Below are 22701 nucleotides of genomic sequence, written 5' to 3' on the forward strand. Positions count from 1 at the left end.
ACAGTCTGGAGTTTTTGAGGATTCTGGGACGCCTCTAAAGAGGAGATTAAGATTTATTTTTTGTGCTGCAGGATTGCAAGGATAGTGGATGCTTAAACTGCTCAAGTATCCAAATGTTGCAAGAAAAAAAAAAAAAAATGGGTTGAGGTCGTTTTATGGAAATCCAGAAGCATATTTACACTTTGCTTAGTGATGTATCAACCTATATTTGGACATTTTGATATTATATGCATTGGCATGTCATTTCTGAACTCTAGCTTAGTCAATTAATGCACGTTTAAAATAATTTTCAAATAAGCTAGTGAATTTTGAATACAAGAATATATATATATATATATATATATATATATATGTGTGTGTGTGTGTGTGTGTTATTTCTATGCTGAAATGTGTCTTTTCACTCACTTTTAGCGGAGCAAAGGGTGAAGATGGCTACAAATGAGCGGAGGAGGGAGCACTATGAGGAACAAAGCAACGAACACGAGAACTATTTAGAGGAGGAGCGCGATGGTGAGACTGATCTCCCTTGTTTGATTATCTTGGCTTCCAGAAAAGAGAAACATGCTGTGCAAAAACCTTTACGGGATAAAGATTAATAAGAGGCTGATGACAGCAGTGGCTCTGAGCCTCTCACAAACCCTCTAACAATGATTAGGAATATAATCCAGAACACTTGATTGGTGACATTAGATCCCAGAAGTAAACAGTAAATCTGGCACAGATGATGACATTTAAATTGAAAATGTTGATGTTCCAAGAACACGGACTAAGACAAGATTAGTGATTTCAGTTCTTTTTTTTATTAAGCATGGAAACCGTTTCCAAACAAAATACCACAGTTTGAACAGTTATTGTTTCTACATAATGAATATTGGTTACACTTTATTTTACAGTGAGTTACATTGTAATAACTCAAATAAGTACTAAGTAATATGAATTAACTATGTACTTACGTTAGGGTTAGTTACTTGTAATTATACATAGTTTACTGTTATAAATATGGGAAGTACATGTAGTAAAGTAACTATGTGTTACCTGAATATTTTGAATTTGAATTTCTTTTGGATGATAATCATGGCTAAATACCACGTTACTGCTAGCCTGGAAATCCAGACCTAAATCTGAAAGATTAATGGTCTGGCGTTGACTAATGAAAATCGTCCAGCTCGAGGGGCGGCACCAAGCATGCATTTGAAAATCTCACTGCACGCAATTGGATAACACTACGACCAATCACAACAACAAGCCCCATACGCTTAGCTACCAGCGGAGCTAACTGGTAGATTAGACTCTTGCCGTATCCGGTCAGCAAAACAGCAAAAACGCCCTTCTTGCAAAGGAATGATTCGAACGCCGTCTTCTATTCCTCTTTTAGATAAAAAGCCAAGTCTAACTCGTTCATTGTAGCGGCCAAAGCCGTTTCAAACAACTGGTGTTCATCCATAGCCATCTTGCAATGTTTACTAATGACTTTGACGTCACAGCGCTGTCGTCATCTGTTCAGCTCGCCTCTGGCCCGCCTATATCAGATAACCCGATGTGATTGGTGCAGCTCGGATACAAGGGCATATTTAATGAGCATCATTACTCAACGCCAGAGTAAACTCGCTGAGCAAATTCAGCTTGTGCTCTCGCGAGAACTCTGGATTTATTACCAGGGTACGTTACTGCAGTATATTGGCGGAATCTCCCAGACTAAATTTATTTTAGACTTAATAAATTGTTACCTTTTATTATTTTAAATGGTCTAAGGGTCCCGTTCTAGCCGTTGTGTGTCTTTGTACCAACAGAACAGAATGAGCGGACCAGAGAGAAGAATGAACAGTGGAGAGAATTCAACTATGATGGGCAATACTCACGATACCCTCACCACCGCCCGTACGTCTGAGCACATGAAGGCCTCGAGAGTGGATCTTCTACTTTCATGACATTATATAACTATTATTCAACACATATAAGCACTTATAGATTTAAAGCTCTTAATACTGCGGAGCCCCTAGGAAGAAAAAATATGAAATGGGAGGGGAAATGATATGCCTGTTCTCTTGCAAATGTTTTGCGTTGCCCTGAGAAAGTTTGTATTTTTTCCACCACCATGTCCCTATAAAATGGAGCCCCTAAAGGGACAAAACTATGAAATGAGGAGAAAAATTTGCATTCTCTCGCAAATCTACTCGGTGGAACACAAAAATTATTTTTTATATAACATTATAAATCAATATTATTATATTTGATCATATTTTTTCCTCCCATCACTACGTTAGGGGCTCCATATAATACATGTATCATAAAAGGTTTTATGTGTATGGAAGGTGTTTTTTGTGAGTGTTATAATCATTTATCTTGAATCAAAAATTCTCTTTATCGGACTCATCAAAACATTCATGATTAGTTTGTGATTTTAAGAGCGACTGCTTAATTCCTTCAGTAATTACATTCAGCCGTCATCTGACCCATTTTCTTCTCATTTTCCACATTAGTGAGGATTTGATATAAAATGCAACAACCAGAACAATAAAAAAAAGGGACAGAAAAAGCCAATAAAAGTAAAATGTAAAAAAAAACTAAAAACTTGCCTTTATTGCAACATCTTGTAAAGTCATAAATATGGTAATGTAATATATATATATATATATATATATATATATATATATATGAAGAGCTCAGATTTGTGTATCTACAGATGGAATAAATATTCCAAGGCAGTATTTGCTGGCAGCGGAGTGACATTCCTGTGCTGAGAGCTTAGACAGATGGGGAAAAAAAAGAGGGAGAAAGTAACAAGTAGAAAGAAAGATTTATCGGCCTTCCTGAGCCTCAGTGTCGTTACCCAAATCTGACAGGAGAACGACTTCCTGCCACTCCTCCTGCTTTATGAAGAGCACAGAGGGGTAATAAAGCTTTCAAATATCACTGCATGCTGTGAGACCAACAAGATTTGGCATGTGTGCCGTCGCCTCCAGTCAAATCAATATGAGAACGTTCACAAGTTCACTCAGTATCGTTTAATTCAGGTGTGCCACTTGACCGTTGATATTAAAGTTCAGAATTAAAATAACAGTATATATTTACATTTAAAAGGCTTGACAGCTTATCTTAAAACAACAAATATATAGACAAGACAAACACTAGTCAAATCACATTTAACATTAAAAGTAACGCTGACGCCCCTTCAGTCACACTTTCCGAGTATGAAGACGTGATCCGAACCTCCTCATCTGTGTGTTTATGGATGGAGAGTGGGCTCAGGCCGCGCACGGGACAGCTGACTCTACTTTAAACTGTTGAGGAATTTGCCCTGTTCCTCTCCACGTGGCAACAGTAGCTCCCCTCCAATTTTGGGTCCCTTTTTCTCCTGTGGAAGTGAAATACAGAGTGAGTTACGCACTTATACGATTGAATTGCTGAAGTACCACTGAAAAATACAACCCAATTCTAATTATTGATAAATACTGCGCACTTTTAGAACATTAAATAACATTAATCTATTCTGTTGTAACTTGTTTCAAGCAATTAAAGAAAAAAAAAGAAGTATAATAATAGTAAAGAATTGAAACTGTACCTTTAACATGCCGTCTCTCTCCCACTTGAAGAGGCCACAATGGCTAAAAGAGAAAAGTGAAATTTGAGTTATTAAAATGTCAGTATCTTATATAAAATGTGACCCATGAATAGTGCGTCACCCACCTGCAGGCTCCGTGTGGCATCCGTGCCAGGCAGATCTTTCTCTGCCCACAGGGGCATTTGAAGAAGCGCTTGACGGCGTCGTGCCAGAGGTAGTCATGCTTGTCTTCCACACAGCGGTCCGCTGGTTTAAAGTGGGTGTATTTACACTGCGGGCGAGAGGGGCCTCATGAACTAAACCGCATAAACGGTCCGTGATTTACAGGTGTAATCAGACCAAAACCACGTAATGGTCTAATTAGCATCTTAAAGAGGTTTGTTTGCTTATTGTTCCTCTTGAACGACAGGGATTATGTCACAAATGATGTTCGTCATTAAGACTTGCTGTGAATAAATGCTAATTTGCTACTAATGATGCAGGAGAACAGAGTTGTTTCTCTGAATGAGACGGCAATAAATGTGTTATTATTCTACAGGGATTTAAGTGCACCACTTAAAATTAAAAATGCATCCAGCGCTTTTTTGACTCTAATTTCTCACCGGAAAAACAGAGTTATGTAATTTATGGCTTACTCCGCATATAGGACAGGTTTCTCTTCAGTTGCAAATTTGTTGACTCACGGTTTTGCAGGTGACGGCCCGACACTTCATCTCCCTGATATTCTTCATCTTCTCCTCCATCTTCTCTTTTTGCACCAGCGGCTCAAAATACTCCTGCATGGCCTGCTCCTCAATCTAGAATTTAGTCAAACATGCAAGAAAATTCCACAAGGGCATGACCTGAACAATCATTTCATATCAAACATAAAAAAAATATATTTTTTAAATAAAGCCAGATCACGCAGAACGCTTCAAATCAACCGCAAGCTCCGCCCACCTATTGTGACATCACACATATCAAAGTATTGACATCTTATCAAAACACACACGAGCTGCTATTCAGCCAAGATACACACCTCTCCCATCATCCACGAGTTTGAGGACTTGGCGTTGAGGATACGCTGAAACTCCTCTGATTGGATGTACTCCAGCTGTTCCCGCCTCTTTTTCTGAGCTGGCTCCTCCTCCTCACCAATTGAATTTTCATCCGTTACTGCAGATAGATTTGTAGAAGAATAAGTGCCTTAGAGAAAAGCAAACAAGCAAACAGTCAATCATGAAACTCATGAATGTGTGTACCTGTAGGTGTGGAGAGATTACGCTTTACACGATCTGTGATGTCATCGCTGCTGGCTCGCTTGCGTTTTACAGCATTTGGGTCGTCTTTAACAATGACTGAACCTTTGGCTTGGAGTTTCCTCACTGCCGCCAACTAATAAACAAAAATAAATAAAAACAGCTATTATAAACCGATTTAAAGCAGTTGGAAAATCATCCTGAAAGCATCGAGGGTTTGATGAAAGGCTGCGAGGGGGGGGAGATCGCTGGCGGTACGTGGACAATTTGGGAGAATAAAAATAAATTAACTTAAATGTTACAGAATTACTGCTTTGAGGATGGAAATCACAAGATTAATGTGATTTTATTCTATTGATGGCTTTTGTTTTTAATAAAGAGATGCATTAGAGCATACTTTAAATTCTTATATCAATAAATAACAATAAGAAATACAAATGTTTTCTAAATGTCATTTAAATGTTCCATTTTTAAATATGTATTAATAATTGAATAACTTAAGTATTTCCCCCGAATTAACATTCTCTTGCAGTCCTTTAGCTCGTCCTGGGTTTGACATTTCATTTGGTAACGTTAGGCAGTTTTGATTTATATGTTTAATGTTTGATGATCGTGTTATTTTATATGTGCCACTATATTGCTATATGTACCCGATTTTTCATTGTACCTGATTTTTTACAAATATCTTTTCATTTGTATTTATATATTATTATTAGTTATTACTCAATTAATAATTTAAGTTATTAAACTATTAAAAATGATAATGGTTTATTATGCTAACTTAATTTTAATTATTATTATTATAATTATTTCTCATTGTTATTAAAAACAAAGTTAATAAATAAATAAATAAATAAATAAATAAAAATCGCACATTCCTTGCAATAATAAAACAAAGATTGTATTTATATCAAATTCAACTGAAAATGTTTCTCTTCAGGTTTTGGCTTTGATAACAGATAGAAAAAAAATATATACACAGAAACACAACATTCTAGAATAAAAAAAATCCTTCAATAAATAATACGAGTATTTGTGATTTGTGATATGATGAGTATTTGTAAAAACAAATGAGTACCTTTGTGGCTGAGAGGCTCTTTGATGAAGGTGGAGACAGATCAAGAAGGATGTCCTCTCCTTCTGAAAAACCACGGCCCAGCGATGGAACAGCAGGACCTGAGAGACGGGACGCAGGGCCAGGCGACCCTTTCGGGACCTCCGAGGCTGCTTTTGGGGAGAGCAGGGGACCCCTGCTTACACTGGGCCGTGAGGGGGCGACAGGACCCCCGCTGGTCTGAACCAGCACCCTGGGTAGAGGGAAACATTATTTATAGCACATCTACTGTAAGGACAGTTTAAGGGTCACAAGAGCACAACCAATCCAGAAACTCAATATGGAAGCACTAAATGTATCAGCTTTCAAATGTAATGCAAAACAAACACAATGAGTAGTTAAAAGAACTAACTAAAAATATGAAAACACCTCTCACCTCTTTTGAATCTCTTCTGCCCTCTTCTTTCGAGCAAGCATTCTCTGCTGGTGTTGTTCTTTCTGCTGTTTGAGAAGGTCAGACGCAGATATAGACTGAACTGAAGATCCTGTCACAGCTAAAAACAAAGGCAAATAAAAAAATAAGGCAAGTAAGAAATGAAATTTGCAAGCTATCCCAGTGACAAATGTGCTGGCTTTTGGTTTGTTTCATTGCATCCCAATTGTGGGGTGGCATTCAACAGACATCTGCTGGCCCAAAACAGTACTGCAGCATCAGATAACATTCATAATTATTATTAATAGTGCAACTAGTAGCTCTCAAATTGCTTAAAAACGCATGAAAACCAACAGTGTTTGAGGTCAAATCTGGCATGGTGGCCCTCGAGGTGCTTGGTTTAAAAACGCACAAGCGTAAATGAGATTTGAGAGTTGTTTTAGTCTGTTCCTCACACGTTACAGATTAAGAATGACTGAGTGAGTAAATGCTCATAGAAGTTTAATTTTGGATGAACTATCCCTTTAAATTACCTGTACTTTTGGCCTGTCCTAAATGCCTCTTTATATTTAGTGCTCCAGGCGTCGGCAACGACATCAGGCCTTTGAAATCATCTGAACAGCCCAACACATCTCCTGAATTCAGAGCTACAGGAACCAACGTTTGATTGGAAATCATGAATAAGCACACAAAAAAAAAAGAACAAAAAAAAAGAAGTACTAAACAAAGTTTACCAAGTTTCTTAGTTGGGATGGATGCTAAAATAGACTGCATAGTGGGTTGTTTCTTTGGCTGTGGGGCAGAACTGTCAAAATAAAAGATTCATACGATAATTTTAGGGTTTGTGTGGATTTAGAAAGGTCATAAAAAGAGGCGGTGAACTCACGTCGAGGGCGCACAGGCGAGTGACGACATGCCCCCGTAGTGGAAGTTAGACTGGCACAGGCGCTCCTTCAAACTGCCCCGCCCCTTTCCTTTACCGGGGGCGGGGCTTGTGAAGCTGGACTGAAGCTCCGACCTCTTTGCACTCATTTTCTTGTACTGGGCTTTAACATGGTACTGGCAGTACGGGCATTCATGCTGTTAAAGCAAACAGGAGTAATGAAATGGCTGATCGTGAAATATTTCAGGAAAGGAAGATGTTTGAACAGGGAGACTTACCAAGTTGACTAGCTGAGTGCAAGAGTCCCCGTTCTTTTTTTTTGCCTTGCAGGTGCCGAAATCCATGGCCTCTCCCATTATAAGGACCTTCTGTGGGTGGTCCACTGTCAGGCTGAGCTGGAGAGAGAGACACGTACCACATTGTTCATAATCTGCTTTACTTCCAGAATCAGACATAATTTGGAAATAAATGGGGTAATATACAAGAGTGTTATTTTAGTATTTAGGTAATGCGTTAGTATAGTAAAACAATTTTTTTTTAAATAACATTAAATTTGATTTGTATTTTACTTCCACAATGTGACATTTTTGAGTGAAACAATATTTAGCAGGTAATAATGAGGGGTGGGACTTGATTTTATGCATCAGGATTTGATTGAATGGAAACATGTGACCTTATTATTGATATTATTTTGGTTCCAGTTGTTAAAGGGATACTCCACTTTTTTTGGGAAATAGGCTCATTTTACAACTCCCCCAGAGTTAAACAGTCGAGTTTTACCGTTTTCGAATCCATTCAGCCGATCTCCGGGTCTGGCGGTACCACTTTAAGCTATAGCTTAGCATAATGAATTGAACCGGACAAGACCGTTAGCATCTCTCTCAAAAAAATGACCAAAGAGTTTCGATATTTTTCCTATTTAAAACTTGACTCTTCTGTAATTACATCACGTACTAAGACCGACGGAAAATGAAAAGTTGCGATTTTCTAGGCTGATATGGCTGGGAACTATACTCTCATTCCTGCGTAATAATCAAGAAACTTTGCTGCCGTACCATGAGTCCAGCAGGCGTAATGATATGACGCAGCGCCTGAAAATTGTCGACCCTATAGTCTACCGAGCTGTATATCGGCTCTATACGGTGTATAGAGGATTTATCTTCACAAACCTCATTGGAACCCTCTTTGTTCTTCATTGGGTTTGGATTGAGGATGCCAATCACTGTCCCAGTGTCAGTCTTCCACAGATCCGTGTGAACAGTCCCAAACAGGAAGAGAGACACAATCACTTCCAGATTATGAAGGTCATTCAGCTTCCAGATGCTGAAGGTTTTCCCCTACAAAATACACAAGGGTATAATCAAACATACAAGATGTAATCCATTTACAGTTCAGATCTCAGAAACACCGGGCTCTTACATTGTTTTTGCTCTGTGGGGTAATCTTATTTATCACCACTGCGAAAGTGACCCAATCACTGTCCTCTAAATTGTCCCTGGCCAGTCGATCGGGCAACTGGGAGAGCTTGATCAGTTTGCGGGTGGACATTTTCTGCTCAATGTCTATGGAAGACAGACGTGGTTTCCTACAGAGAAAAAAACATTGTGCTTTTAATAGAAAATCTGAAATACATATTCATGTAAAATTAAGGTCAAGTTCAGATGGAATCAGGTTATTTATGGATCTTATCCTCATTAAATTAACAAATTAATTATATATGTAATAAAACCAATTAAAGCGACATTAAAAAGGCCATATTATGCCCTTTTTAAAAGTCTTGATTTGGTTTTTGGGGTCTAGTAGAATAGGTATTCATGCTTGAATATTGAAAAAACATTATTTTACATTATTGCAGCACCTCTGTTTCGAGTCTGTCAGTAACACTCTGTTTAGTTCAGGTCTCTATGAAGCTTCAGAAAAGAACATTGGTTCAGCTGACCAATCAGAGCACAGTGTGTTGTGATTGCTTCGAGCGCGTTTTCAACCAGGCCTCGTCCCTTTTTTTTTTTGCATATGCATTGAGTGGGAATTATTTAAATGAGAAATATTGTGACGTGTCCGTTCCCAGAAGACAACTCAAGACTACAATCGAGGCGTTTCAGGGAGTTCAGTACACTGACCTGAGTCTGAGACCTGAGAACTTCTCCACGGCAACCTCTTGATTGACAGATGGACGTGGTGTTGCCTGACGCACAGTGGGAGGAGTCTTGAGAGGGGGCGGTGACTTCAACGTACTGTCTCTCACTGGCTGAGATTGGCAGTTATTCATACTCTGGCCAATAGGAGTCTGCCTTTCCGAGGACGCTAATTTACAATCAAAAATATATATTTAAAGCATATATGATAATTCATATATTTCAAACATTTCCATAATCCTTTTTGTAAGCAAAAAGAACTAAGAAACACTGGACTTGCACCTGCTTTGGGTGGATGGGCCGACCTCTGCTTGTTCTTCTGTTTTGCTGTGACACCTGACGGAGGAGAGGCTCTGCTGTCCCGTCGTGTCGGTGGGGTCGTGTTAAACCCCCCCTGAGGTGGTGTTAAGGGTTTGGTGCTCGCCTGTCTCTGGATGGACGGTTTGTTCTCAGGCTGTGTGGTTTTCTGTGAGGCCTCCAGCTGCTGCTGTAGCTTTTGCATCTTCTGCTGCATTAAATTCAGTTCGGCTGGAAGACAAAATACAGTCATGATCATCACACGACAGTCCATGTATAATCTGTGCGTATATAAACACGCATAGAATAACTAGAGCAATACCCTCGAGATCTTCCTTTGACTTATTCAAGCCACTGCCCCCTTCAGCCGAGCTGGATTTCCCAGGTGCCACGTCTTCTTCCTCCTCCTCCTCCTCCTCCTCCGGCTCAATATATTGATGACCGTCATCATCCTCATCGAAGAGGTCGTCCAGATTGTCAGTGTCCTCTCCAGCAGCAGGAGTCTCCGGATTCTGGCTCTCGCTCTCCGCAAATAAAGACAGCAGCATGTCCAGATTCTCCTCCTCTGATGTCAGACACATGTAACAATTACATTGTACAGTAAGTGTGTAACAATATATCATGTCACAATATATCTCAATACAAAAATGCAACATGTATCGTGGATGGTGACAATATGTATTGTGTATATTTCACCCAAAATAAAAATGGCTGTGTGAGAAAAATTTCAAGTTTTGAGTTTTAGTCTCAGTACTACATTAAACTACTAAATATATGTATGTATAATAATGCAATGGGGGAATATTAGTGTGTCCTCATAATGCCAAATGTCTGATGTTACCAGTAAACACTACATTATTTTAAATATATCTAGTCTGTGAAAGAGTGTAAGCATATTCATCTAAAATAATTCTGTATTTTCAGCTTCAGAATCATGAATATTGTTATTCTGGTGTCTCTATTGTCCTGTTCATTGGGTTTCAGCACCAAGTGCAAGCCTATTCATTTACACCCACAATGTAATATCAAATTAAGGATTTTAATACACAGTAAAAAAAATCTTGGAGTATCGCAATAATATCGTATCGTGAGTTCAGTATCATGATATGCATCGAATCGTGACATGAGGGTATCGTTACACCCCTATTGTACAGTATATTGCTCATTCATTTAACATAGCAGTTACAAAATAGAACATAGCATTATATGTTTTATAAATTTTGTATGCATTATATATATATATATATAAATACATGTACATTCAGTTAATGCTAAAATTATTTCATATAACATTTTATAAGGATCATATATAATACATACATACTATATAGAACAGGTTATTACACATTGATTAGATATAACAGATTAAAACTAATATAATACGACTGTCATGTGTAATACTCTTAAAATACTATATGAACACATGCACTACATATAAAAATATATGATCGAATAAAGTACAGGAATATACTATGGCCAAAACAGTATTTCAAAAGAGCAACAACAGCATACAAAAGTTTATATTATATTATAACTTACTAATGATATTATAATACACATCATAGAATATTTAGTCAAAAATCAGCCCAAGAGATTTCGGGAACCGGGAACTGCAGGAACATATCTCATCTAATTTAGGTATGGTTTATTCAACCAAGTAATAAATCGGCCACATATTTGTACTAATATGCTGTCGGACATACCTGTCATTTTGATTTTGATCGCTTTTCCTTGCTTTGTGTTTAAATGAAAGTAATTTAAAAACTCAGAGGATCAGAAGCAGCAGCTGTTGTTTCAATGTTGGCGCGAAAAATGTTTAATATTCAGGACCCCGGAACTACGTCACTTTCCGAGAGAACGTCGTGCCTGTCCATAACATAATAATAATAATACAAAAAAATTAAAAATAAGAATTGAATTGTTTTACAAAAGCATCACAATTTTACAAAAACGCCACTATAACAGTTTTTGTAAAAAATAAATAAAAATGAAAAATACAATAAATCTAAATGTTTACTGTAGCGTCACGTGGTTATATTATATAAAAAAAAATATGTTCAAGAACGCTTAGTTTTCCGAGAATATTGGCTGGTATTGAGCTCTGTCCTTGGTAAAGGATTAATTAAGTTCAAATTATTAATATTACAATACGTTATAATAATTATATACATTTTTAATACATTAAACAGTTAATTGTTCATTTATAATTTACATAACAATATTAAATGAATTCCATTATTCATTACAGTCATGCGAATTATAAATGTATATAAATATACAGGCATTCAGTGTCAAGTTGAACACCTCAAGTTGTGACATTGAACAATAAATGATAAAAAAAATTAAGAGTCAGGTTTGATAAATTAATTTGAATTACACTCTGAGTAAATATGCAAGGAAGAATGATAGGAAAGAATAACAAATAAATAAGAGACATAAAACCACACACAAATGCAAAATCTAAACTGTTAAATTTATTAGATAAAAATGAATAGTTATTTGCATACACAGCATTGCAAATGCATCTTCCAGAACAAACTGTAATGTTTTAGAACAATTTACGATCAATGCAGGCCTTTTAGAAAATTGGATACACAATATATATGAACGTATATGAACACGTAGCTACAGTACATCAAAAACAAACTTTTATGTCAGTTTTATGATAAGATCTGATTACAATACCAAGTACATTTCCTAATAAGGAGTCTTTCTATGACACTTACTGTATGGCCTATTAATATAACTTTCTTATTTTGTTTTGGGGTTTTCTTTTGTTGTTACAGGGTGTACTGCACAGTTCTAGCTGTCAGAACTTTTAGTTAAATTTGGTCAAATCCTGTTTAATCATCTATTTAATCTTGAATTGTAAAACATTGCAAACACTGAATAATACTGTTAATACTGTAGTACTGTTAGTTTATAAGGAATGTTCAGGCAGCTGTGGTAAAATCTAAGGCTCTGGTCAAGTACTAGTTGATTTCCTCACACAAGCTTTGACTGCTGTCAGCCTGTAGTGTGTTCCAGAGGAGAATATCTCACTGCTTCAGCACAGGCAACTCTCTGGGTTTAAAGAAGGCCTGGGACATTCCCATAGCATAGATATACACCTTGGAGTCCACAAAGATTTTCTCTTTTTGCCGTAAAGCTATAAAAAAAATAAAAAAAAAGAACATAAGGTTTAGTACGTCAAAGCAAAATCTAACAAATTGAGTGAAAAGCATACAAAATGAATACTGAATAAATAGGTCATTTACACCGGAGATTGAAAGTTTGGAAGATTTATATCTCTTATGCTTACCAAGGCTGAATTTATTTGATAAAAAATACCGTAAAATTATTGCATTTTAAATAACTGTTTTCTATTTGAATATATTTTAAAATGTAATTTATTCCTGTGATGGTAAAGCTGAATTTTCAGCATAATTACTCTTCAGTGTCACATGATCCTTCAGAAATCATTCTATTGTGCTGATTTATTGCTCAAGAAACATATATTGTTATTTTCAATGTTGAAAACCATTTTTACTGCTTAATATTTTTGTGGAAACCGTGATAAAAAAAAAAAAATCTGGATTCTTTGATGAATAGAGAGTTTAAAAGAACAGCATTTATTTGAAATATAAATCTTTTATTACATCATAAATGTCTTTACTGGCACTTGAACCAATTTAATGCATCCTTCTTAATATAGTCCAAGTGACTACAGTGACTACAGTGGCTCAATCTTAAGTTTATAAAGCGACGAGAATACTTTTTGTGCGCAAAAACAAACAAAAATAACGACTTTATTCCACTATTCATTTCCTTCTCTCTGGGCCTCGAGTTTTTTCACGTATGATAACTGCGCAGCGCTTCTGTGTTGTACGTCACACGCGTCACACACATGACCAGCGTCGGCCAATAGTGAGCCTACGTGTGACGTGCAACACAGAAGCGCTGCGCAAAAACACTACGTGAAAAAACTCGAGGCCCAGAGAGAAGGAAATGAATAGTGGAATAAAGTCGTTATTTTTTTTGTTTGTTTTTGCGCACAAAAAGTATTCTCGTCGCTTTATAAACTTAAGATTGAGCCACTGTAGTCACTTGGACTATATTAGCGATGTCTTTAATGCATTTTCTGGGCCAGCAAGTTATAATGTCTTTAGAAGCCTATGGAGGAGTGAGAAAGCTCTCAGATTTCATCAAAAATATCTTAATTTGTGTTCCGAAGATGAACGAAGGTCTTACGGGGTTGGAACAACATGAGGGAGAGTAATTACTGACAGAATTTTCATTTTTGGGTGAACTATCCCTTTAAATAGAAAACTGTTATTTTAAATTGTAATAATATTTCACAATATTACTTTTTTTTACTGTAATTTTTTATGATTCTTCCTCAGCATAAGAGACTTGAGCTTGGACATAATGGACACAATTATAAACTATGGACCATAATTATAAACTTAAAGAATATGCATTTCTCATCAGCAAGAAATCCACTCACCGTCGATTTTTTGCTGGAATTCATCCAAAGGTAGAAGAACAACCTCCACAAATTCTGAGACACAAAATACATTTTCAGAAAAAATAAATAAAAAAATACAACATTATCAATAATGGTGACTTATTTTTTACTGGAAAACAAATACATACCTCCATCACCTAGACATGCACAATGGAGAAAAAAGAAAAGAATGAATAGTTCTGCATTAATTTCAAACACACTATGTTTCAATGACAGGACATGATCCTTCACTCACCCAGCTGCTGAGTGGGGTTTATATTATCACTGTCATCTCCGTTAATATGTACCATCACGATCTGTGTGGTGCAGTTAGACAAGCCCGGGTCTAAACATGTGACTAAAAGACAGAAAACGGGATGAGATATTAAAATACGTATAAGCATATTGTCAAGTATACACACACATGACAGCAGTTGTACCTGGGGTGGTGCCCACGACCTCCCCTTTGTAACCCGTTTCCTCCTTTAGTTCTCTCAGAGCAGCCGCTTCAGCAGTCTCATTGTCATCAATCAGACCTGAAATGTGCATACAGAGCGAATAATCAATGGTTATTTTATTTTATATAAACTATTATAGGCTGTACAAACCTAAAGCAGACCGGCATCATCAGACCTGCAGGAAACTCCAGTACGTTGCATCCCAAGGGTGGACGAAACTGCTTCACCATGACGACGCAGTCTTTATGTAGGGTCCGCTTCAGGAGGGCTATGATTCCCACACCTTACAATATTTATAGAGCATTAAAGCATGAATAAAAGTTCCAAATGAAAGTGTGTGAGAGTGTCTGGACGCACACACACCATCAGCTTCAATGTTGGCTACTCGGGTTGTTCTCTTCACGGTTTCCCATGTTCTGAGGGGACAAACATCCACAAAAGATATTCCAGTTAAGTGTCTAGAAAGATAGCATCTGTTTGTCTGTCTGTCTATCTATCGGTCTATCTATGTATGCATGTATGCATGTATCTGTCTGTCTGTACATTGATGTCTCTTTCTGTCTATCAATCCATTCATCTGTCTATCTATTTATCTAGAAATTATTCCGAAAATATATATTAGGCTGTTTGACGGAATTAAACCAGATTATTCCAATTATTTATCTATCCAACTACCTAGCTATCTAACTAGAAATAACCAGTGAGAGTATCATCATCATGTCCACTCAGTCCACAGGTCACACATCATTCACACACAGTCACAGATCAATACCTGGTGCTTCCAGAGGGATCAACATATGTGGTCTTCTCAAGCTTCACCCACTTTCCACTTGCTATAAGCTAACAAGAGCACATATTTTACGGTTAAAGAGCACTTGGTAACAACATGTGGGTGTTTACATGAAGGCAAAATGTAACATGTTTATTTTACTGTTCATTTAAGACAGACTCTTACCTCCTCTTTGGTTACATGAGGTTCAGTAGTGGCTTTCTTTGGAGAGCTCATCTTGTGTCTACTGTGTTAATTCTGCACGCGCAAAAGAAATTAAGTTACAGGACGCATGATGTTGCCATGATGATGACCATAGTCTGTTTCAACTAGTTAATACGCATAGGTAACGAGAGATCTGTCTAAGTCGTTTGAATTAGCGGGGTACTTACCAGACAAATCCGAGAGAATGTCAAATAGACCACAGTGATCTTGCACTAGAAAGTATGGGAATGTATAGTTAGTTTTCTTTCACGTAGTCACGTGTTCAATGAACATCTGCCCACTTGTGTGCAGCTAAAACAGTTCCTCCTCTTGTAAGTTACATTGCATCATGTTCTCGTTGTATACATTATGTTGTCAACCTGGCCTCTTAAATAAATAAATACAAATATATGATTGAACATAAAACTTCCTTAAAGTATTAAAAACACAGAATTGTTACAAAACAAAGCACAGTTATAAATCGGAACTGACTGTAGGAGCGGGTTGTATAGTTATACCGGAATGTTTTTGAGGTTGCGCAGATTACCAGTGTAGTTTCAGGCAGCATGAAGAAGGAGCAGGTTGTAAACTGTCAGTTTTCTGTTTGGTTTCCTTTATTCAAGAAACACACCATTAAGAGGTAAGAGAGTTATTTGCACAGTGGGTGTAAATAATATATAATGATCGGGGCTCACGCGGAAACTCAGAAAGAGTCCAAACATCGAGCGTTGTAGGAAAAAGTACCATAGCAAATTATGGGCTGCATCATGCCATGGGCATTTATCATGCTACCATTTTTGTTTACGATAATTTGGATAGGCTACTTAGTACTGCCATGTTTAGTTTTTTTTGATACGTACCATTGTATTCGTACTGTACTCTCTCTCTCTCTCTCTCTCTCTCTCTCTATATATATATATATATATATATGTATATATATGTATGTATGTATGTGTGTGTGTGTGTGTATGTAAATTAAGTACTACAACAACAAAGTTTAAAATAATGATGGACCTTGGAGTTTATATGCTAATGTTTAAAAAATATATATATATTATGTGCTGTTGTTATTAAGTATTTAGTGCTGGTTATTTTCTCTTTTCCAGCTTGATACTACCTATTCCTCAAAATGTAATCGATTACTTATTAGATGACGGGACACTTGTGGTTTCTGGCAGGTGAGAATTGGTATTGAACAAACAATTGAAACAGTTTCTGTTCTTGCCGGGTTATAGGATGTATTATTGTCTCTCTTTTATAGCGAGAACAACAATTTGCAAACACAGGCGAACAACAGTGACTCAGATGAGGAGGACATTCAGGTATGTGTGAAATACAAGCACATTTAGATATCTCTTATACAACTCAACCAGTTTCCTGACCTCGGGCTTTTGTTTTCCAGTGGACTGACGATGAAACTACAACAACAGTTACGGTGCGTCTCATTCCTCTCAGCCAGTCAAAGCTGAGCTGATCTGATATAGTTGTGCAGGGACTAAATTGTGTGTATCTTCCACAGGCCCCAGAATTCCCAGAGTTCAATGTAAAGGTACAGGAGGCAATAAATGTTCTGGGCGGATGCGTCTTCCCAAAACTGAACTGGAGCGCCCCTCGGGTGAGTAGATTTTACTCCCAATTGTATTTCATACATATGGACGTATAATACTCACTGTACACTTCATCTTTCTTCTCAGGATGCTAACTGGATTGCCCTGAACAGTTCCTTGCAATGTCAGAGTCTAAGCGACATCTTCCTCCTCTTCAAAAGTTCAGATTTCATCACGCATGACCTCACACAGCCGTAAGTCTCTCACACAGGTGCAGAAAGGCTGATATTCCCGGTTCCCATCAAGCTCCCTGTGATTTGATTTTTCTTCTTAAGAAATTCAAGAAAGCTGGTTGGTTGAAGTAATAATTTTGTACCTCCTTTGGCAGATTTCTCCATTGTAGTGATGATTCTCCAGACCCAACCATAAACTATGAGGTACAGAAAACACAATAAAGCAGTCGAGCATACTTTTTTCAATATGCACCATTCAGATATTTTTGTTCCATAGCACACCATTATATTATATTATATTATATTATATTATATTATATTATATTATATTATATTATATTATATTATATTATATTATTATTCAAAAGTTTGGGGCCAAACTTTTTTCTTTACTTTTCTTTAAATTTTTATTTTTTATAGTGATCAATACCTCAGCAAAGACATGTGAACATTATTAATAACAATAAATGTATTGTACAAGTTATTGTATAATGTTATTGTTAATAATGTTATTATTATTTTTAACAGCAAATCATCATATTAGAATGATTTCCGAAGGATCATGTGACACTGAAGACTGGAGTAATGATGCTGAAAATTCAGCTATAAATCCCAAAAATAAATTATATTTCATATTTATATTATATTATATTTATATTAAAATAGAAGTAATATTAAATGTTTAGTAATATTTCACAATATTACTGTTTTTACTGTATTTTCAAATAAATACATAAGAGACAAAAACATAAATCTTACCAACCCCAAACTTTTGAACATTATATTGCATTATATTATATTATTTTAGATTAGATTAGATTTTATTACACCGCAGTGAAACCCGATGGATAACTCTTAAATATCTCTTCATTAAATAAATACTATTAAATAATAAATGGTTTCTCTGTGGGACTCATTTTGTGCAGTTGGTGTTGAGAAAGTGGAGCGAGCTCATTCCAGGAGGAGAATTCCGTTGCTTTGTGAAAGAGAATAAACTAATTGGTATGAACATCCTGCATTTATTAAACTAATATGTGAATATTCTGTTTTAAATGTAATGATTTTAATTGAATGCATTGTATAATGTAGCATGTGATCATCTTATGTTTTTTTTTTAGCGATCTGTCAGAGAGATTACACACAACATTACCATCACATCGCCAAACAAGAGGCCAGCATCTCCTCATCTGTACTGGAATTCTTCAGAGACCACATCCAATACCAGTTCCCAGATGAGGACTGTAAGTGTATCAGTGTGGAGGAGAAATATTTGTCTTATTTCTTTAAAAGTTACATAAGTTCATAAACAATATTCTCTTTTTTTCCCCAGTTGTCCTGGATGTTTACAGAGACAGCTCAGTAAGGTTTTTATGAATGCAAATTTTACATTTAAATGTGTAATTTACTGTATAGCAATGTATGATTGTCCTCTGAAGTTTAGTTGTCATCCAAATTCTAGTAGTAGACCCTAAAAACAAAATCAAGACTTTGCATAAGGGGATGATATGGCCTCTTTAATGATTCGACTCGTGTATTTACAAGACTGCACAAACCTTAAATAAGCGCCTTCATATACAAAAGTTTGTTTTTCTAAAGGGACGTGTGTGGGTGATTGACTTCAACCCATTTGGTGATGTCACAGACTCTTTGCTTTTCACATGGGAGGAGCTAACATCTGGCAAAAATCTCTCAGCCAATCAGACGCAAGAGGACACAACACAGCAGGTAGTTTATACTTGAAAATGGTACCCGTTATTCATCAAACCCTGTTCAAATGTATTTCACTGGCAGTATTTTAAAAGACAAGTGTGCTGTGTTTTATTAATGGCATGCATACTGTATTTTATTAGGATGGACCTGCATTTCGATGCACCACCAGTGAGGTCACGGTGCAGCCCAGCCCATGTCTGTCCTACAGAATCCCACGAGACTTCCTGGACCTGACCACAGGGGAAGATGCCTATAAACTCATTGATTTTCTTAAGCTGGTGAGTTATAACACACCGGCTTCATTTATGCATGAGAATATCAGCCGGATTCAGTAGCCGAAGTGACTCACTTTAAAGTGCCTCTATTATGCTTTTTCAAATATTTCCTTTCATGCAGTGTGTAATATAGCTGTGTGAGAATGTAAAAGATCTGCAATGTTTCAAAGATCAAAGAGTATGATAGGCCCCTCATTATAGGAGTTATTGTCTCCCAAAAGTAAGAACCCATTCTGAACTGCCTGAAACGAGTCGTCAGTAATGTAATGTAGGTTTGTAACAAATTTGTATAATGCCAGACCGCAAACAACATTTCCATAATTTGTATCATTGCTGTAAGCGGCATTCCAATCACAACAGACCGGGCCATCTGACCAATCAGAGCAGAGCAGGCTCTCAGAAAGGAGGAGTTTAGAGAGACCGAATCCTTTTTCGAACCGTTTCAGACACTCTGAGAAAAGATGCTGCAATGTATATTATGAGAAAATTTAAGTTTTTTTTTTTTTTTTTTTGAATGCATGTAAACCTATTGTAGATTTACCAAATTAGGAACCAATAAAATTGGATAAAAGGGGCACTTTAAATATCCAGAACTGTGTGAATATGGATGATTCAATGTGTCTGATTTTACACTTGTATTTCTTTCCTTCCTCTGTAATTACAGAAGAGGGGGCAGCAGGAGGAGGAGGAGTCTGATGCAGAAGGGGAGGGGCCTCAGTAGTAAACAGGAAGTGCTGGGTATCAGTGCGGCTCTCCTGCAGTTTACTTCCAGCTCTGCTTGAATAGACCTGTCTGTATTTTCAAGTGAATTGGATGATTTTGATTGGCTACTTCAGGGTTAAAATTGTATTGAAGTAGGCCTACCAAACTTTGTAGGAAGGTCTCATTACTGTATATAATGAGATGCTGACCTAGGAGGAAGTCCCTGTCAAATACTTAACAGGCTTCTGTATTGCAGAAGACATTTTTATGCTTTCTATCTGCAGTAGCGCTCGCACACATTACACATTCAAAGTGCAATAGTTTTAAAACTGTGTTATGAAGTAATAAAAATGTATAATAAAAAATAAAAAAAATGGTTTCTGTGTTAATGATACGTTAAAAACGAGATATTAACTTTCTCCATAATGAGAACAAACTGGATTTTTGTTCTAGACTGATTTTTCGTCATCCACGTGGGGGCGCCAAATACCAGAGAACTTTGTGTGCAAGAATAAGCTGTATTGCAAAGTGACTTTCGGTCGAACTTTTAATAGTTTGTAACTAAGGTAGTTGTTAATTTTAGGTATTGTGCGGGATTAAAGGATGTAGAATATGGTCATGCAGAATAAGGCATGAATATGTGTTTTTATAAGTACTAATAAACAGCCAATATCCTAGTAATACATGCAAATAAGTAACTAGTTCATAGTGAAAATTGGACCCTGAACTAAAATGTTACCAATTTTTTTTAAGGTGGCCTTGTTACAGTCTATTTATATATTTAAGGACTGAATGGTATTACTTACATTAACAACATGTACTTAATATAGGATTAGGGTTTGGTTTAGGGTTAGTTGCATGTAATACATAATGTACTGTGTTGCATGTTCTTACTGTAGTCATTACAGTGTTATCACTAGTAGGCTACATGTAACTAGGACACTGTAAAATAAAATGTTGCCAAACTTTCTATTAAATCTTACTTTAAGTACAAAATTAATCAAATTAATTCAGAGTTTCCATGGAAATATCAAGAAATTTGATTTCCAGGCCTTGCAATTTAATACAATCTTCCAATGGCATGGACATTTGTGTAGTGCAAAGATATTTTTCTAGTTTTCTGCTTGGCACTAAAATATTTCATCAACTGTTTCGTGCAGTTCTCGATGTAATTATTATTAAATCCTTATCTAGTCATAAGCAACTGAAAAATGAATTGAAAAGACATCAAAAGGTTTTGGAACACTGTTAAATACAGTCTTGAAAATGTATTATAGAAATGCAATATGCACAATATTTGTTAACACTTTATATAATAAGGTTCTATACGTTAACATTGCTAAAGCTAACACAAAATAATAAACAAACCTGTTGTAGCAAGTGGGTTAATGTTAATTTATACATACTAATTAATTTTTAACATTAGTTAATCTACAGTAGTGGTTAGGGTTAGGAAAATTGACACCCTTTATTCAAATCTCATAAAAATTTTGATAGAGATTTTGTAAGCATATTGCGTAATCGCGGTCGGATTCAGTCGTTTTATTTGTGATAACGCAATGAAACATGCCAGAATGTGCAGAATTTATTAATTTTTTTGACCAGGTTGTCATGCAAAGTAATTATGAACACATGCAAAAACTGATTATGTGGTTGTCAATGTATGCTTTTTCCTGTTTTTCTATGCATTTTTATTTGCATATAGTTTTGCCTTATAATTTTGTCAGATTAATACCTTAGCCAAGTTTAGTGTTTTGTTCTTCCCTCTTATTTAAAATATTTTCCTCATATATTTATGGTTTAATCTACTATATTATGCCACTACTGTATTATGAACAAAAATGTATTTAACAATGAACAATAGTATATTTATTAGTGCTGTCAAAACGATTAATCGCAATTAATCTCATCTAACATAAAATATTTTGTTTACATAATATGTGTGTGTGTGTATTAGTATATATAGATGTCTGTGTGTGTGTAAACTATATACACACACATAATTATACATATATAAATATAATATATGCAAACACATATATTATGTAGACAAAAACTTTTATGTTAGATGCGATTAATCGTGATTAATCGATTTGACAGAGGTAATATTTATATATTAAATGAACATTAACCTAAGTTAATAAATGCTGTTAAAAATGTGCTATCTTTTATGATACCCATTGTTAACCAATTAAACCTTATTGTAAAGTAACACACAATGTTCCTTCTCCCCAAAAAGTCCACTTATTTTGGTGTATTTAATGGGATGAACAAGTCCATTCAAATTAGATTTGAATTTGAATTTAACATATGAACAACCAGTGAGTGTGTCTATATTAGCATTTTTTGCATGATTTGGCAATGTTTCCTAATGACTGACAAACCAAATGCTCAAGTGGACACGGGATTCAGAGGCGAAATATCTTCAAGAGTGGGGGCGAGGGGGGATCTGTCAGATCAAACTGCTTAGATTTGCTGACTCAGTCAGAGCTAAAGAGAGAAAGAGGAAAAAGAGAGAGAGACAAAATGCAAAGGGAGGGACAGATTTTCCAGAGCCGAGAAACTGCAGTGGTTTGCAGCTGGAATACTCATGAGCAGAGAAGCTGACTGACACACACACACACACACACACACTCCCTCCATCCTCGCCGCTGACTGTACTGATACAAGTGAACAGTCTGTGGCCAATCTGACATCCACAGCAGATATGAGTCA

At 36.3% G+C, this 22701-nt stretch overlaps 4 protein-coding genes across 4 annotated transcripts in view; 2 read left to right on the plus strand and 2 right to left on the minus strand.

Annotated features, from left to right (window-relative positions):
• ucmaa (upper zone of growth plate and cartilage matrix associated a) overlaps window positions 1-2546 on the plus strand; it is a 4020-nt gene extending 1474 nt beyond the window's left edge. The window contains exons 4-6 of the mRNA XM_082167111.1: window positions 412-510; window positions 1791-2039; window positions 2147-2546. Coding sequence (XP_082023237.1) covers window positions 412-510; window positions 1791-1888 — 197 coding nt within the window. The 3' untranslated portion in view covers window positions 1889-2039; window positions 2147-2546. The remainder of the gene's footprint in view (window positions 1-411; window positions 511-1790; window positions 2040-2146) is intronic.
• An 8-nt stretch (window positions 2547-2554) lies between these two features.
• mcm10 (minichromosome maintenance 10 replication initiation factor) lies at window positions 2555-11440 on the minus strand. Its single transcript, XM_082167076.1, has 18 exons — window positions 11306-11440; window positions 9925-10167; window positions 9588-9833; window positions 9291-9474; window positions 8590-8755; window positions 8340-8507; window positions 7449-7565; window positions 7174-7367; window positions 7022-7092; window positions 6821-6934; window positions 6291-6408; window positions 5879-6107; window positions 4804-4936; window positions 4581-4717; window positions 4246-4359; window positions 3688-3833; window positions 3563-3605; window positions 2555-3355 (listed from the first exon to the last, which is right to left on the minus strand). The coding sequence occupies exons 1-18, from the start codon at window positions 11310-11312 to the stop codon at window positions 3272-3274; spliced, it is 2514 nt and encodes an 837-aa protein (XP_082023202.1). The 5' UTR covers window positions 11313-11440; the 3' UTR covers window positions 2555-3271.
• A 616-nt stretch (window positions 11441-12056) lies between these two features.
• nudt5 (nudix (nucleoside diphosphate linked moiety X)-type motif 5) lies at window positions 12057-15853 on the minus strand. Its single transcript, XM_082167129.1, has 9 exons — window positions 15708-15853; window positions 15502-15573; window positions 15319-15386; window positions 14910-14962; window positions 14722-14829; window positions 14529-14624; window positions 14345-14446; window positions 14089-14142; window positions 12057-12750 (listed from the first exon to the last, which is right to left on the minus strand). The coding sequence occupies exons 2-9, from the start codon at window positions 15550-15552 to the stop codon at window positions 12641-12643; spliced, it is 642 nt and encodes a 213-aa protein (XP_082023255.1). The 5' UTR covers window positions 15553-15573; window positions 15708-15853; the 3' UTR covers window positions 12057-12640.
• Window positions 15854-16028: 175 nt separating this feature from the next.
• cdc123 (cell division cycle 123 homolog) lies at window positions 16029-20360 on the plus strand. Its single transcript, XM_082167128.1, has 13 exons — window positions 16029-16159; window positions 16626-16697; window positions 16781-16841; window positions 16922-16954; window positions 17039-17134; window positions 17214-17320; window positions 17455-17503; window positions 18226-18301; window positions 18418-18540; window positions 18630-18658; window positions 18896-19024; window positions 19150-19287; window positions 19949-20360. The coding sequence occupies exons 1-13, from the start codon at window positions 16086-16088 to the stop codon at window positions 20003-20005; spliced, it is 1044 nt and encodes a 347-aa protein (XP_082023254.1). The 5' UTR covers window positions 16029-16085; the 3' UTR covers window positions 20006-20360.
• The last annotated feature ends 2341 nt before the right edge of the window (window positions 20361-22701 follow it).

Source organism: Leuciscus leuciscus (genome assembly GCF_965113295.1).
Source record: "Leuciscus leuciscus genome assembly, chromosome: 4".
In the NCBI taxonomy this organism is placed as follows: domain Eukaryota; kingdom Metazoa; phylum Chordata; class Actinopteri; order Cypriniformes; family Leuciscidae; genus Leuciscus; species Leuciscus leuciscus.